This window comes from Hibiscus syriacus, unplaced genomic scaffold (genome assembly GCF_006381635.1).
Source record: "Hibiscus syriacus cultivar Baekdansim isolate YM2019G1 unplaced genomic scaffold, ASM638163v2 tig00112234_pilon, whole genome shotgun sequence".
Lineage (NCBI taxonomy): Eukaryota > Viridiplantae > Streptophyta > Magnoliopsida > Malvales > Malvaceae > Hibiscus > Hibiscus syriacus.
In genome coordinates, this window is record NW_024063278.1 from 82,882 (window position 1) to 99,105 (window position 16,224).

The following is a 16,224-nucleotide window of genomic DNA, read 5'->3' on the forward strand; positions in this document are numbered from 1 at the left end:
TATAATTCCCTCATCTTGTGACTTTAAAGCAAATTAAGCTTTTCATAAGCTTAATTAGCATCTAAGGATCAAAACCAAACTTAAATTTTAACTAACAATCAGCTTATGAAAAATCTTACCTTTGCTATGAGTCTCCACGTTTGAGAAAAAAGAAGAGAATAAGAGAATTCTGGAACCTTGTTTTTTTTCTTTTCTTCCACGTGGAATTCATATATATATATATATAGATATATTCTTTAATTATTTTCCATACAAATGACCATTTTATCCTTCTATTTTTTCTTCCTAGCAATTTAACCCAATACCAATCAATACTATTCAATAATTCTTCTTTAGTCACCAAATTCTGAAGTTTTACATTTTAATCACTAACCCATATTTTGAGATGTTACATAGCCTATAAAATAAGTATTATCCCTTTTAGTCGTTTGAAACCCTCTCCTTATCTCTAAGGTGGGTTAAAACCTCACCATCCCGTTTTAGCTCCATTGCTCATGTAAATATAGCCTAGCTCTCTCGATACTAGGCATCTATACTTAGAAAATGACAATCTCTCAAAAGCTCTTACAAGACTAAGCATATACGCTATAGTAAACGACAATCTCTCAAAAGCTCTTACAATGTTACGGTGTATAAGATAAAAACAATAAAAACATTTTCATATAAAAACATCAAACCATTCATTAACATAAAATATAAACAACCAAACTAAATCCAACGCCAAATAAATTAGTTCATGGCGTGGCTAAGTTAATCCAAAATCATTCAAGTTAAGTACAAGCCCAAAATAAGAAATAAAAGCACAAAAGAAGAACACTTCCAATGAGTTGTTGCCGTGACACTTAGCTCCACCATTATAGACTGCTTTAGCAAGCTAGCCTCTCTCAAGGGCTTAACTACTACCCATTTAAAGCTCAGCTATGTAGGACACCATAAAAAAGGGATAAAAAATAAAGAAAATGAAGGTTGGTTGCAACCATTTTTCTCTCTTAGGTTACCCCCAAAAAATTGCTCAAAATATAGGTCACCTCAAGTATTTATAGAGGGGGATTTTTCTAGGGTTTTGATCCCTAAATTCCTTTTATACCCTAGGTGTCATCATTCTCACGTGAATGGGCGGTTATTGTGGCAGGTGGTCTCAAAATTTTAGAGTAATAGTAGTGTGTCACGCGTTGATTAATATCTTGGCAAATATATTTTTGCTATTTTGTCTTTTCTGCTCCAGATTTTGTTGTTCATCTTTCTTTGCAGCAAGTTTTTCTCCGACATGCTACAACAATAGTCTAACATTTGATGTGACACTTCTTTCTCCTGAATGCTACAGCGACCACATCTTCTCCTTAAGTTTTCCTCACCTACACAACACCACAAAAGCAAGACCTTTCCCTCAATAACATCAATTTTTAACAAATTAATATTGCTGCAAAACATTACCACCAAATGCAACTACATGACCTAAATGTAAAATAAATGCTATGACATGGGCTTTTAAACAACCAATAGCCTAAGTAAAAAGGCACAAAATACAACATTTTTACAGGGTTATCAGTATCTCATGTTTTGCTAGAGAAAGTGGGGGTTTGTCATCCAAACCTTGGAGAAGAGTTATAGCTAGCAAAAAGAGTTTCATTTTAGGATTCTAATAGAAATATAGTGTATTTCTAATCCTTTATGGTGTTCAGGCTTTCATAATCATGAAGAATTGATAAGAATTGTGTATTTAAGCATTTTTAGGGTTTATGCTTGATTTCATAATTAAATAATGTTTTTAGTGTAAAGTATGTGTTTTTATGGTACTTTATGACCTTAAATAAATTCCTTAAGCTTTACACATGTTTTGGATCCAAACTAAGACCTTTAGGATGATTTTTGGGTGTTTTCTGAGCCTAAATAAGACAATTCTAGGTTTGAGTATCGATATTGGATAAACAATATTAATACTTTATGAACTGGGATAAATTTTGGGTAGTTTTAGCATGGAGTATCGATACTGAGGGGAGGAGTATCAATAATGCCCCTCTGGTATCAATATTGGTATCAATATTCGTATCAATATCAAAATCAATATAAGCATCAATACTAATACCAATACATGTACCAATACCGGTATTAATACCAGTATCAATACCAATATCAATATTGTCTAATACTAGAAGATTCAAAACATTGATCGTCGTATCCGAATGTCTATAGATTGCTATAAAATGTACAATTAAGCTTGGAAAATGATCATAAATTATGAAATTACTCAAATACCTCTAGATGGCATAAATTATCAAAATAGCCTTAATGATAAATAACTTCAAAAGTACATCTGAAGGTGCATGTAGCGAACGATCGCAAGTGAAGAATCATTGTGAAGGATATGTTTACAAGTGAAATGAGGTATTATACGAATAATGTAATAGAGAAGCTGTGTATAATGTGAATATCGATAAAGTGATGGTGTACAAGTTGTTCCTAAAATATAAGGGTAAATTTAGGGAAAGTATAATGATAATGACTAGAGTATCACTACCAAGTAATGAACCCGAGTTGGGTATCAGGCTAGCAAATAATACAATAAGTAAACAACGGAATCGATAATCATCGTAAAATCACGAAACATATAAATATCTCCTTAGATACATAAATATCGAAAATGTCATTCAGTGTTAAATAACTAGAATAAAGTAGATTAACAGACTAATATATAAAACAACCTAATAAACTCTTGCATAATATTCTACATGAGAGGACGAGTGAGATAACATTTAGTGAGGGGATACCCTTACTTTTGTATGTCGAGCTAACTAGTGTGTGGTGAGGCTACCTCGGTTACCCTAGTAGGGCATTGTCAGTGGTGTGTAACTAAGCTACTTTAGTTACCCACGAAGGGCATTGTTAGTATTTGGTGGCCTTGAAACCCAATCATGCATGTATAGTTGTATCAACCCAATACAACAGATATCCTTAGAGCTTGGCTTAAGGTTGTGTGAGACCGAGACAATGCTTCAGTTGAGCGGGAATTGAACCGATGTTATATGACACTTATTTCTCTATTCATGATATACTTGAATGCCATGTGATACCAGAAGATCATTTAGCACCTTAGTGGGAATTTTATTGATGCTATATGATTATCAGGTTCCCTCGATTAACTAGTAGATGATGGCTATGTGAGACCATTACTAGTAGTGTGTTGCATTCAGATAATGCACAACAATGTGTCCAGTGTCAAATTCAGATAATGCACAACAATATGTCATGTGTCGTATTTAGAGAATACATAATAGTTACAGTCATCGTGTCTAGAGACCCATTAGTGGTGTACTAATGGCGATGCCCTTAGCAGAGGATTAAGAAAAACACGATACTCATATTTTAGCGATAGAATAGTTAAACTTTAAGTATGTAGCATTTGATTATGATCATGTATATTCCTACTACTTAGTATTCATATCTTTAGCATGCTTGTGTTTATGAGACTCATAATGATGCTCTACATTAGCGATTATACTGTTTGGCTTTGTAAGCTCAATATTCGAATGTTTTCGTTCATAGGTTTTTAGATTGGGTCGTTCGTGGAACATCATGGCAACATGACTTCCAGCATCTCACTCAAAGTACTATACTGTAGCTTAAATGGGCATATATATTCATAGAACCTTACTCATGTATTTGGTTTATCGGACTTTAAGTTTGTATTATTTTGGTTTTAAACAATGTGTCACAGAGCTTTGATTTATGAAAGTGTTTTTATAATTGTTATTTACATCTATTATGATGTCATTTTGTATGGTTTAAAATGAAAATGAACAAATTTTGAAAGTCATGGGTTGTTTCGGCAACCTAATGTGGCACTTTAGGTCCAATCGAGTTTAGGGTGTTATATAACTAGTAACTATGCTGCTATTTTGTTTAGTTCTCTATTGGTTTATTTTTCTGCATTTGCCTATTTTGTTTTGCTGTAACAATTTTGATGTACATGGTTGTATATTTTCTAGATAGCTATATCGTCGTCAAATGCAAAGTAGACTATTATATCGAAAATAGTTTATTATATTAAAAGTAAGACTAAATTAAAAGAATAAGTAAATAATAGGGACCAAATGTATAATTATACTAAAACATTTAACTACTACATCACCTAATTCGTTAACTGTTAACAACTATAGGCTTGATTGAGAACAATTAAATAATTTAGTGGTGTGATTGATAAAATTGAAAGATTGGTAGTAAAAGTAAAAGGAATAAATAGTTAAATGATCAATAGTATAATGTACCCTATTTTTATTAAACAGATGAGCAATAATTGCATTAATCCCTCGTCATCCCCTTCATAAAAAAAACATATCTTCAAGTTAAGGCCGCGCCCTCAAGAAAAAACAAAAAAAATAAAATTCTTCTCGTTCTGTACCCCCATAAGCCCACGCTGCCCACCAATTTCTGCAAATGACGACGACGGTGCCGGACAATATAAGCCGTGACCAATACGTTTACTTAGCCAAGCTTTCCGAACAAGCCGAACGCTACGAGGAGATGGTCCAGTTCATGCAAAAGCTCGTCCTCGGCTCAACTCATGCCGCCGAACTCACCGTCGAGGAAAGGAACCTTCTCTCGGTTGCCTACAAAAACGTGATCGGATCTCTACGCGCCGCTTGGAGAATCGTTTCTTCCATCGAGCAGAAAGAAGAAGGTCGGAAGAACGAGGAACATGTTGTGCTCGTCAAGGAGTATAGATCGAAGATTGAAGCTGAGTTGTCGGATGTTTGCGCTAGTATCTTGACTTTATTGGACTCGAATCTGATCCCTTCTGCTGCTGCGAGTGAGTCCAAGGTTTTCTATTTGAAGATGAAAGGGGATTACCATCGGTATTTAGCAGAGTTTAAGGTTGGTGATGAGAGGAAAGCAGCTGCTGAGGACACTATGTTGACTTACAAGGCTGCTCAGGTGACTGTTTCTTACAAGAGATCTGTAACTTTTTAACCTGGAGCCTGGCTTTGTCTAAATAGTTGAATGCTAGAGTAGAATTTTAGATGTTGACTTGGAATTGTGATTTCAGGTTTAGAGTTCTCATTTTGAAAATTCAGTATTTTTTGAAGTTGAAAACTCTGGATTTTGTGTTGAATTGAATGAAGGATATTGCGCTGATGGATCTAGCACCAACGCACCCTATCAGGTTGGGACTGGCCCTGAATTACTCGGTGTACTACTATGAGATTCTCAATCAGTCTGATAAGGCTTGTAGCATGGCTAAACAGGTGAGTCGTTTTTAATCTCCAACTTATGTTGAGCGCTGCATAAACCAATGTAAAATGAAAAATAATGTGATTTTTTTTTATCAATGGCCTTGCTGGTTTCTTCATAGAATATTATTAGCTCATTTAATCTGATTAGTTGAGTAGTTCGAATATGGAAAGTTTTATAACTGTTTATTTATGGTTTGTATCCTTACTTTCGTCCTTTAAAGTTTAGTGGGGGTACTAAAAGGAGGTTGCTTTGACTTATTCTGTTGATGACTTGATGTAGATGACTTTGTTAGGAGCCAATTAGATTAGAGTTTGAACCAGCATTATCGTAATTGAAATGGTGAATGATTTTCTGCCAATTCTTGCAAATATGTAAGCTCTGTTGCTTGATTCTGGCCATTCTATTTCTAGTACCTTAAATTTACTTGTAAGTTTGAAGTTTGTGAAATGAGGATCGTAAAGAGACTGAAGTCAATCCTGTTATTAGCCAACCATATCCTTATGAGCATAGCATACTGGAGTTTCAGCAATATTTGTTGAGGAATAATGAAATGTCGGACATGAATGTCTTTGTTGTTGTTGCTTCCGCCGTTAGGTCTACTAGCAACCTTTGGAATTTAGGGCCATTAGTTAGAGGGAAAAGTTACTAGCAACAAATACATCATTTTCAAGCAACAGGTAGATCAATCTGCTTGTTCGGAGTTAAAATGCTTGGATATGTTGCTTCCGCCGTTAGGTCTACTAGTAACCTTTGAAATTTAGGGCCATTAGTAAGAGGGAAAAAGTTACTAGTAACAAATACATCATTTTCAAGCAACAGGTAGATCAATCTGCTTGTTCGGAGTTAAAATGCTTGGATATGTTTCCTATGGCCACCCTTGTTTACTTTTATGAGGAGAAAATAAGTGGAATGTGGCCAACCACCGAAGTACTGCAACTTAATGCATGTAACTTGTTTAAAGACCACCTCAGTCGGATGCTTTAAATAAATGCTAACATTTTTGGTATCTCGACTTATTTCTCTGATAAATGTTGGTATTTTTAGTAAGAATAAAACATGAATTCAAGTTGGATATTCATTAAATATCCCTGGTTCTTTAAAAAGGCATTCGAGGAAGCCATTGCTGAGCTTGACACACTGGGAGAAGAGTCTTACAAGGACAGCACTCTCATTATGCAACTCCTAAGGGATAACCTTACTCTCTGGACTTCAGATGTTCAGGTCAGTGCCTTCCTTCTCTCACTTGAACACTCTCTCTCGTGCGTGCACACAATTAAGACCATGTTAATGGCGACTTTGACACAATGATTTCACCAATGTCTAACTGTATGTAATGTTGGTTGTGATGCAGGACCAGTTGGATGAGCCATAGAAGGTGGTTTAACCCTTGTTGGTCCTGTTTTTCTTCTCGAGGAGGTGGGCTTTGAATGTCATTTGTTTATGCTGATTAAAGCGTGTAATCTAAAATTGGGCTTTGAATTGATCTTGACATGATGTTGCTATTATCTCTTTAAATTCCGACTAGTTTTCTAAATTTGGAAGCGACTCCGATAGGCAGCGTCTACTAAAACGACAGATAATACACTGTATTTAACAATGCGAATCCCTGGTCTTATTTTGGAAGTAACTGACGCTAAGGTCTAAGACATTTCTTAATTCTTATTACAAATAGATTTTAGATTTTCACATAGAAAGCCCCCTCTACTCGAGCTAGAAGAAGCCATACATTCAGACAAACTGTATATGAGATCCAGAACCCTTGTAAATATTTAAACCGGTTTCACACACACACACACCATCATACTAAACACGAGAGATTCAATCCCTTGTGCTGTTCTTAAGCCATTCTAGATACTGGGGGCTGCCACCATCGATGGGTAAGGCAATTACTTCTGGTACACTGAAAAAAAACAATAATGAAGGCAAGTGTAAGATCAATGTTGATCTATTGTATTCTTGATTTCTTTATTTGAAAAATGACGTGCTCATAGCTTTAAAGGGATTCAAGGTAAAGTTCCAACTAAGGGATGCCCCGATTATTTTATTTCGAAAACAACCCTTTCTGCCCTCATCCAGTTGGGATTTCAATCGTTAAATTTGAAACCTTAATCACATTTTAGTTGAAAAAAAATTGAGATTTTGTGCTTACTCGTATTCGTGATTTGCATTGACATGTTCTGTGAGTGCTGGCAGGAGGGATTGCCTTGTCTTGATTATCAGCAACTCCTCAGGATCTGTGTTGATCTGCAGAGCAGATAGAAACAACCTTTTACGCTGTTCTAGCTTGTATAAATGAATATAAACTTAGCTTTAACACAAGACCGTCAGAAACACTTATTAGATTGGCTGCCTATGCAAAAACTCTACGAGTTAAAATGGATTTTTCCTGTACTAGATTCTCAAAATATTTCTCAATTTGTCAGGAAAACTGAAGGCTCAATGGTTTTACTTGCATTATTCCAACAAAAGCAATCTATCCAAATGAAAGTTCATACCTTTCCCTCCCATTCATACACCGATTCCACACCTGCATTCACAACTCTTAGGAAATCTATTTCAGTAACTATAGTTCAAATGATTATAAAATCAGAAAAGCAAAATCTAACCCCAAAGACAAAAATCCCTTTTTTTATTGAAAGAAGTACGAGGAAACGAAGAAATCAAGAAGTAAAAGATTTCCTTAAGTCCTTAAAACCTCTGTCCTTATATGAAGGCAGCTGCTCAATGTCAAAGTCTACTTCCATACGTGCAAACTTACATCGACATTCTATCCCTTGAAAAAAGAAAAACAGATGCTGCGATCTTACAAATTGCACAAATTAAAAGCATTATGGACGAAAAAGTCAAACCTGGGACTATGTTTACACATGCTGCGAGTTTCTCTTTGACAATGCTTCCAGCCAACTTCCTACCTGCATAATACATTGTGAATCAAATAGCTTTAAATGAAGAAGGAAAGGGGGGGAAAAAGAAGAATTGGCTTTAAATTATGAAATTCTGAGATTGTGTGAAATACGATTCCTTGCCCCAAACTCAGATTCAATGACTTTTCATAGCCCGAAAAAAAGGATGAAGGGAAACCTGCTTCTCGGTTTGGAACAGTAACATAAACAACGATGCTTGGAACAGTGTTGCTATTCGCTTCCATTTTCACAGCGCGGACTGTCTTATCTGGTGTTTGTGTACTGAACTTGGATCTAAAACAAGAACCCCAAAGGAGATTAGAGGCTAAAATAACATAAAATGGGCAATATATAGTTGAATTGGGATGATAGTAACAAACGACTACCTTAAGAGACGAACAAAGGGGAGAGACTGAGCGCAACCCGTTTTGAGGTAATAAGAAGAATAAGAAGAAGAAGAGAGAGTGGAAACCGCACCGACCAGTTGGAAACGGGTGGTGGATGAAACAAGCGCCCTGCAGCAGAGATTGGTAGCCATTTTTGGGCTGGGTGTTGTGTTTAAATTAGGTACCAGAAGGTCCGTATTCGTTTCTTGAAGAGTTTTTAGTGCTGATTCGATTCCATTCCATTCCACTCTGACCGCTGAGGCAATTATTAGAATTTCCTTTTCTTTTTTGTTCTGCTTGTGAAATGTGATTTTGCCGCGTGTGCTATCCATCTCCTAATCGAGTTTCTTGGTCCATTCTCAAAATGCCCTTTTTCATATTTATAAGGCCCAAAAAAAATGAAGTTAAACCCATCATGCACAGTTCACAGATGCTTTTCCTCGAAGTAATCGACTCTGTTTCCTTGCTTGTTAATCTAGAGATGATTTTGAGGATAACCAAGTGTTACCTTCAAAAACACACAAGTGGGAAACGTTTAAACAAGGGGGTGCTGTAAAATAGCGGACACACCGGAGATGCGGTCTTTTAATTTTTCAATGAGTAGTTATGGTCTTTTTGTATGGATGGGGTGAATCTCAAGAACTTGGTCCGACTTTAATTAAATACGAAACATACTTTAAAATATACATGGAAGATTAGTTAAACTAAAATCCTCTGTAAAAAAGCTAATAGTTTAATCAAGTTTGGCTAATGCGTTGAAGCTATATTCCTGAGTGGTCAGTTTAGACAATATCTAGATACATACACTACTATATTCCTTTGTTTTTCAGATTTTTAAACATATTTTAGAAGAAATATATATATTTTTAAACTTTGCTAACCCTTGATCTTAAAAGATATTCGATATTTTTTTTTATCTTACCTATCTGTTTTATAATTTATCTTTATAATTCATATTTTTTTCAATAATATCGTCTTCAATATTCGAATTGAAATTTTCTTCTTACAAGGAAAGTGTCTTATGCTCTTACAATTGTATCTTATATTTATTGGTCACTCATTACATTTATAGCTCTGCTCATAGATATCTTTTTCACCGAGAGTATATCAAATAATAATTCTCAATATTTACATGTTATAAAAAATATTTAATTTATTTAAAAAATCAATATAAAATTTTAGTTTTTCTCTACCCAAGATTCGAGTTTTCTCTACCAAGATTCGGGTTTTTGTTGTTTTTGATCCTCGGTGTCGTCAATAAAATTCTTGTGTTTTGGTCTTAAGTTTTCTGGATCTCTTTCTCTCCTGTTGTGCAGTTGATTTCTTTCGTCTTGCTTGATATATGGGTGATCTGGAAAGAGAGTTAGAAGATTTAAACTTGGGCGAGGAAGAGGAGGAGGCTTTGACGGTTGATCATGTGAATGGTGATTCTCTGATTTCTTTTGATAACTGTTTAGTCGGACGGTTCCTCATTGCGGGAAATATTAATTTTTTGGCTATGAAAACGATGTTGGCAAACGTTTGCCGGCCAATTGGAGGGATTACAATAATGGATCTGGGGGTGGTCGTTATCTTTTTCTACTTTTCCATGAAGTAGATGTTAATCGGATTGCGAGAGATGGATCGTGGTTCTTCATTTCTCAAATGTTGATTCTTCATCGATTGCAAAGGGGAGAAGATCCAATTATGGTAGAACTTCAAACTGTGGACTTATGGGTTTTAACAAATGATTTGTCAGTGGGTTTTGTTTCAGAACAAGTCGCTAGGTCATTGGGCAATTTTGTGGGGGGTTTGGAGTATAATTTAACGGTTGTTTCATTAGGTTATCGGGGAGTATTATATTCTGGGCTCGATTGGATGTACGAAAATCGCTCAAGAGAAAGAAGAAGTTGGCATTACCGGATGATAAATTTCTATATACCTCATTCGAGTATGAAAAATTGAAGATCTTCTATTTTCTGTGTGGCAAGCTCGGTCATGGGGAAGGTTTTTCCCTCTACGTATTTTGCGTGAAAACCAAGAATTAGTTCTGTAGTGGGTTGCCACTTTAAGGGCCCCAGCTAGAAGACAAAGCTACACCCCAAGTCCCTGGTTACGTGAAGAGGGGTCAAGTGACGGGTCGACTAGTAATTGGAGGGGACCATATCACCTTAATACGGGTCGCGTGGTCGTTGGAGTATCATCGAATTAATGGGCGAGTGTTGTTAAAACTAATGCTTCGAATGATGTTATTATGATAGAGGCGGGTGAAGAGATTCCAATATCGAAACATGATGGGGCAAAGAGACAGTGTGGTAACCCATCTGTTGAAGTCTGAAACAAGGAGAATAACCTTAGTAGTACTGTTTTAAATGCATCGGTTGACTTGAAGGATCAGGTCCATCGGCCGCCATGAAACTCTTGAGTTGGAATGTTCACGAAAAGCTTAATAGATGGTTGATTAATTTAGCTTGGGCGACAGTTTTTTCTTCATTCAGATTAACTCATCTTCATCACTCAATTTCAGATCATTGTCATCTATTATTAGTTATTACAAACTGATTGTCAGGCCCCTGTTCATAATCGGTGGCACTTTAAGTTAGAAGCGTTTTGGCTTCTTGAAGATTCTTGTGAGGAAGAGGTTTGTCGATTATGGCGTGAAGCATATAGTTCGACTCCTAAGAAACTCAGTTGGGTTTGTCGTGGGCTTAATAGTTGGTTCAAGGAGATTTATCGTTCGAAGCATATTTCTAAGAGGGGGATACAAAAGTGATTGTAGGATTTAATAGAGCGTACCCCCACGGATGAGACGTTGGGCGATATTATGGACACTAGATTGCAATTAAACATGGAATATGACAAAGCAGAGCTTTATTGGGAGCAACGCGCTTGGGCGTATTGGCTAAAAATAACGATAACAACACTGCTTTCTTTCATCGTTATGTCTTCAACGCAAACGAAGGAATCAGGTTTATTATTTTGAGATTGATGATGACTCTTGGGTGAATGATGAAGCAGGAATGGAGGATGTGGCTCACATTTATTTTCAGAAGCTCTTTACATCTAATGTTTCTTGGGCTGATGATAGGATTTTGGGAGGTATAAACTACTGTATCACTCCAGACATAAACTCCGAATTGGTTAAAAATTTTACGAGAGGGGAGATCTGTAGAGCTTTGAAGGATATGTATCCTCTTAAAGCTTCAGGAGAGGATGGGCTAAGTGCTCTCTTTTATCAAAGATTCTGGCATGTTGTGGGGTTGGAGGTTGTTGATTTCTGCATTGGCACTCTTACTGGAGTTTGCGATACGAGGGAGGTAAATCATACTCATATTACACTAATTCCAAAAATTGATAATCCTACAAGGCTCAGTCATTTTAGGCATATTAGTTTGTGTAACGTGCTTTTTAAAATTGTTTCTAAGATGATTGTGAATTGTTTGCAAAGTGTGCTTCATTTGTGTATAGATGAATCTCATAGTGCTTTCGTCATCAGTAGGCTCATTATTGACAATATAATAATTGCCTATGAGATGTTGCAGTCGTTTGTTCGTAAGCGGGAAAAGAGGTGTGGCTATTTTGCTCTGAAGCTCGATATGAGCAAGGCATATGATCGGGTCGAGAGGGATTTCGTTTGGGATATTATATTGCGAATGAGGTTCTCTTCGGGATGGATTGAAGTGATAAAGAAGTGTGTTTGCACAGTATCTTATTCAGTTATTGTGAATGGTGTTGCAGGACCGAGTTTTACTCCCTAGAGGGGTCTTCGTCAGAGAGACCCTTTAAGCCCTTACTTATTTGTAGTGAAGGGTTATCTTCCCTTCTTCAACAAGCAATGAGTTCAGGTGTTTTGAAAGGTGTTTGAATTTACCGTTATGCTCCTACGATTACTCATTTGCGGATGACAATTTGATTTTTGGGGAAGCTTCTGCTTCGGTTGCTCTTCATTTTAAACGGGGCATTCACTGGTGTTCGTGGAAAGCATTATGCCTTTTGAAGGAATCGGGGGTTTGGGCTTTCGTGATTTAGCGAAGTTCAATGATGCTTTGTTGACAAAATAAGGTTGGAGACTGTTTACTAATCCGGCCTCATTAGTTAGCCGCCTTCCACGTGCAAAGTATTTTCCGCAGGGTGATTTTCTCAACTCTCGACTTGGTAGCCAACCTTCATACATTTGGAGAAGTATATGGAGCGCTCAAGGTTTGTTGGATTCCGGTCTAAGATGGAAAGTGGGAATGGGCTTTTCCATATCCATCTGGAATGATTATTGGCTCCCAGGAAGGAGACCAACCTTGGTGACTTCTCCTCGGGTGGACGCTTTGATTAGCGTCTCGGACCTCATTGATGAAAGTTTGCGAAAATGGAAGGAACATACGGTTGTATCGAATGTTTTTCGAGATGAGGACGATCAGATTTTGGGAATCCACCTATCATTTTTCTCTCAAGATGATGTCAGAATTTGGAGTGGAGAGAAAACAGGAAAGTACAGTGTCCAAAACGGTTACCATTTGTTGGGCAAAATCTCGTTGATAGTGCGTTGAAATTTTTTTTTTAACGAAATAGTGGGATCGCCAGATTAATTGCTCAGGGGGTGTCCTCTACAGTCCCGGGGGTAGGTCGCCATGCACGCCCGGCGACCTACTAGGTCGCCATGCACGCCCAGCGACCTGGTAGGTCGCCATGCATGCCCTACGACCTACCAGCACGCCCAGATCACGCCCAACGACCTCCATGCACGCCCAGGCACGCCCAACGACCTCCATGCACGCCCAACGACCTCCATGCACGCCCAGCTCGCCAAAGGTCACCATGCAGTCCATGCTTGGACTGAACAACGTTGGGCCATGCAGGATAGGTAGCCATACAATCCTCTCCACTTGCAGCTGCTCAGGAGAACCTATTCCTCCTGCTCCTCGCGTGATTCCTCTTACATCTGCTCAGGAGACTCATGCATGCAGCTGTAATAGCTGTATTATTGCAGCATGATTTGAGCTGCAAAGTGTCATAGATTCGTGCACTAGCTTCTAGCCATAGCTGGTCCCTCATGCCATAGCTTCGAGACTGTTCACTCTTGTTATCATAGCTGTATTGGTGCAGCATAAAATCAGTTGTGTTGTATTATTGCAGCGTTCAACGGTTGAAAAATTTACAGCTTTCAACGTGAATTATACAGCTCAAATTGATTGCAACTTACCTACCAACCGTTGAAATATCATTATATATTGGATATGAGGGGTTTAGGGTAGAATCATAAGAAAGAAAGAAAATTTGGCGAGAGAAAGGAAATGAAAGGAAAATAAGAAGAAGAGGAAATGGAGATAAAGGCTCAAACATCGTTTGTGAGGTAATTTTTAATTGTTTAATTTAGTTTATTAATATGAAATTATGAAATAATTAGTTTGTTAGTTTAGGGTTTAGGATAAAACAGAAATTTAGTTAATTAGTTTGTTAGTATAAATTATTAGTTTGTTAGTTTAAGTTATATTATATTAATTTGTTAGTTTAAGTTATATATTAGATTATATAAAAAATTAGTTAATTAGTTTCTTAGTTTAAGTTATTAAATGTAAAAAATATTTAATTAATTTGTTAGTGTGTTTAAACGTATATTAGGTTGTTTGTTGAAGTTTAAGTTAAAATATTAAAAAAGTTAATTAGTGCTTAATTAGTTTGTTAGTTTGTTATTTTAACTAAATTATATTATAATAAAGAAATAGTTTATTAGTTTAAGTTATATTATAATATATTAGATTATATAAATTTAATTTTTTTAATTTATTGTTGTTTAAAGAAATAATTTTTTTACACGTACAGAGCATTATTTCACAACATTTTTCCACGTACATATTGATTCGAAGAAAGAAACAATAAAGGAAAGGAAAGGAAAGGAAATGAGCAACAACTTTTTCACGATTGTCCATTATAATGGACAGATTATGGAAAATGAGATCGGAGTAGTTTTTCAGTCTGAAAAACCAATAAATATGATGTTCAAAAAAGACATCACATTTATAGAAATGAAGCATAAGATAGAAAGAAAAATTCGAGTTGCAGTTGATGGTTTGAGGTATAGGTTTATGATATGCCCCAACCCAGTCAAATATGCTGCATTTCCACTTGAAGAAGATGATGATATTGGAACCATGGTTCGATTACATGAGTTAACCAATATAGCAGTTATTGAGTTATTTGTTGATGTGCATAACATATGTGATGTTCCTGGGTCATCAAGAGGTGTGGCTCAAAATCCATCTGAAATGACTTTATATAGTCAGTTTGAGGAGCCGACATACAGGTTCCCGAACAGTTTTATGGCACTATTGGAAAGTGTAAATGAAGTCGGGGGGACATCTGCAACAGAAGAGTGTGAGACGAGAAACATACCGAAATTGGTTGTTGATATTGACGCTGAAAATCGATGGGGAGAAATTCATGATGATTCAAGCGAAGATGAAGAAACCGAAGAACCCGTTTTGGGCGGCGACGAAAATATTTTTGGTGGAGGTGCAATTGATGAAGTTCCGGCACCGTATGAAGCTACTCCTCACATGTACGAGATAGACTATGATGCGATGAGGGCACCTGAATTCCCAGACATGCCACATTTACCTCCATACCAAATGACTGCATCATTCGATAATTCTGGTGAATTTTCAGTTGGGGTGCAATTCAGAGGAAAAAATGAAGCTACCCTGGCGATTAAAGAGTACTACATAAAATGCCATGTTGATATCCATGTTGCAGAGTCCAACCAGAAAACCCTATACGCAAAGTGTGTAAAATATGGCCTAGAGTGCAAGTGGAAGATCAGAGTGTCGAAAAATCAAAGGCACGATGTTTGGGTCATCACGAGGTACAATGGTCCGCACACGTGTTTGCGAAACTTCATCGAACAAGACCACCGACTATTGGACTCCGATGTAATATGTGAATACGTGAAGGCGATGGTTGAAAAGGATCCAAGGATATCTTGTTCAGTGTTAGCTGCATCTATTCGAAGCCAATTTGGATATCAAGTAAAATATGGCAAGGTGTGGAATGCGAAGATGAAGGCAATGAAGCTGACGTATGGAGATTGGGATACATCGTACAACGAGCTACCACATTTGCTACAAGCAATGAAGCGATTTATCCCAGGAACCATAGTGAAGTCTCAAACTATGCCCGCATATGACGAAGAAGGTCAACTTCTGCCAGGGAAGAAAATATTTCATAGACTATTTTGGGCATTCAAGGCATGTATTGAAGGATTTCCATTTTGTAAACGTATGATCCAAGTAGATGGTACGTGGCTGTATGGTCAATATAGGCATGTACTTTTGATGGCAGTTGCTCAAGATGGTGAGCGAAATATCTTCCCAATTGCATTCGCCATTGTTGAGGGAGAGACAACAGAGGCTTGGGATTTCTTTCTGACCAATCTACGTCAATATGTCATTCGTGAAGATGGAGTTTGCTTGATATCCGATAGAGGAACGGGTATTTTGGTGGCAATTGAACGACCAGGAAGTCGTTGGATACCTCCGTATGCATATCCGACATATTGTATCCGTCATATTGGCAAGAATAGTATCGACCAATTTCATAACGCACACATTCGTAGCGAGATAGTCAGCATGGGTAAGTTTTATTTTCAATATTTGTGCATTTTTTACATGGTTTTTTTAATTGCGGTTTAACACAGTATATTATGAAACAGGATACGAACTACGTCGACCAAATTT

General features: G+C 36.9%; 2 protein-coding genes across 2 annotated transcripts; one reads left to right on the forward strand and one right to left on the reverse strand.

Annotated features, from left to right (window-relative positions):
* The first annotated feature begins 4,391 nt into the window (after window positions 1–4,391).
* On the forward strand, window positions 4,392–6,763 carry LOC120176335 (14-3-3-like protein B). Its single transcript, XM_039182776.1, has 4 exons — window positions 4,392–4,932; window positions 5,121–5,243; window positions 6,337–6,453; window positions 6,584–6,763. Exons 1-4 carry the CDS (start codon window positions 4,435–4,437, stop codon window positions 6,602–6,604), a joined length of 759 nt encoding a protein of 252 aa, XP_039038707.1. The 5' UTR covers window positions 4,392–4,434; the 3' UTR covers window positions 6,605–6,763.
* An 82-nt stretch (window positions 6,764–6,845) lies between these two features.
* On the reverse strand, window positions 6,846–8,764 carry LOC120176336 (protein CutA, chloroplastic-like). Its single transcript, XM_039182777.1, has 6 exons — window positions 8,522–8,764; window positions 8,314–8,429; window positions 8,082–8,144; window positions 7,728–7,759; window positions 7,382–7,476; window positions 6,846–7,132 (listed from the first exon to the last, which is right to left on the reverse strand). Exons 1-6 carry the CDS (start codon window positions 8,671–8,673, stop codon window positions 7,051–7,053), a joined length of 540 nt encoding a protein of 179 aa, XP_039038708.1. The 5' UTR covers window positions 8,674–8,764; the 3' UTR covers window positions 6,846–7,050.
* Window positions 8,765–16,224: the final 7,460 nt, after the last annotated feature.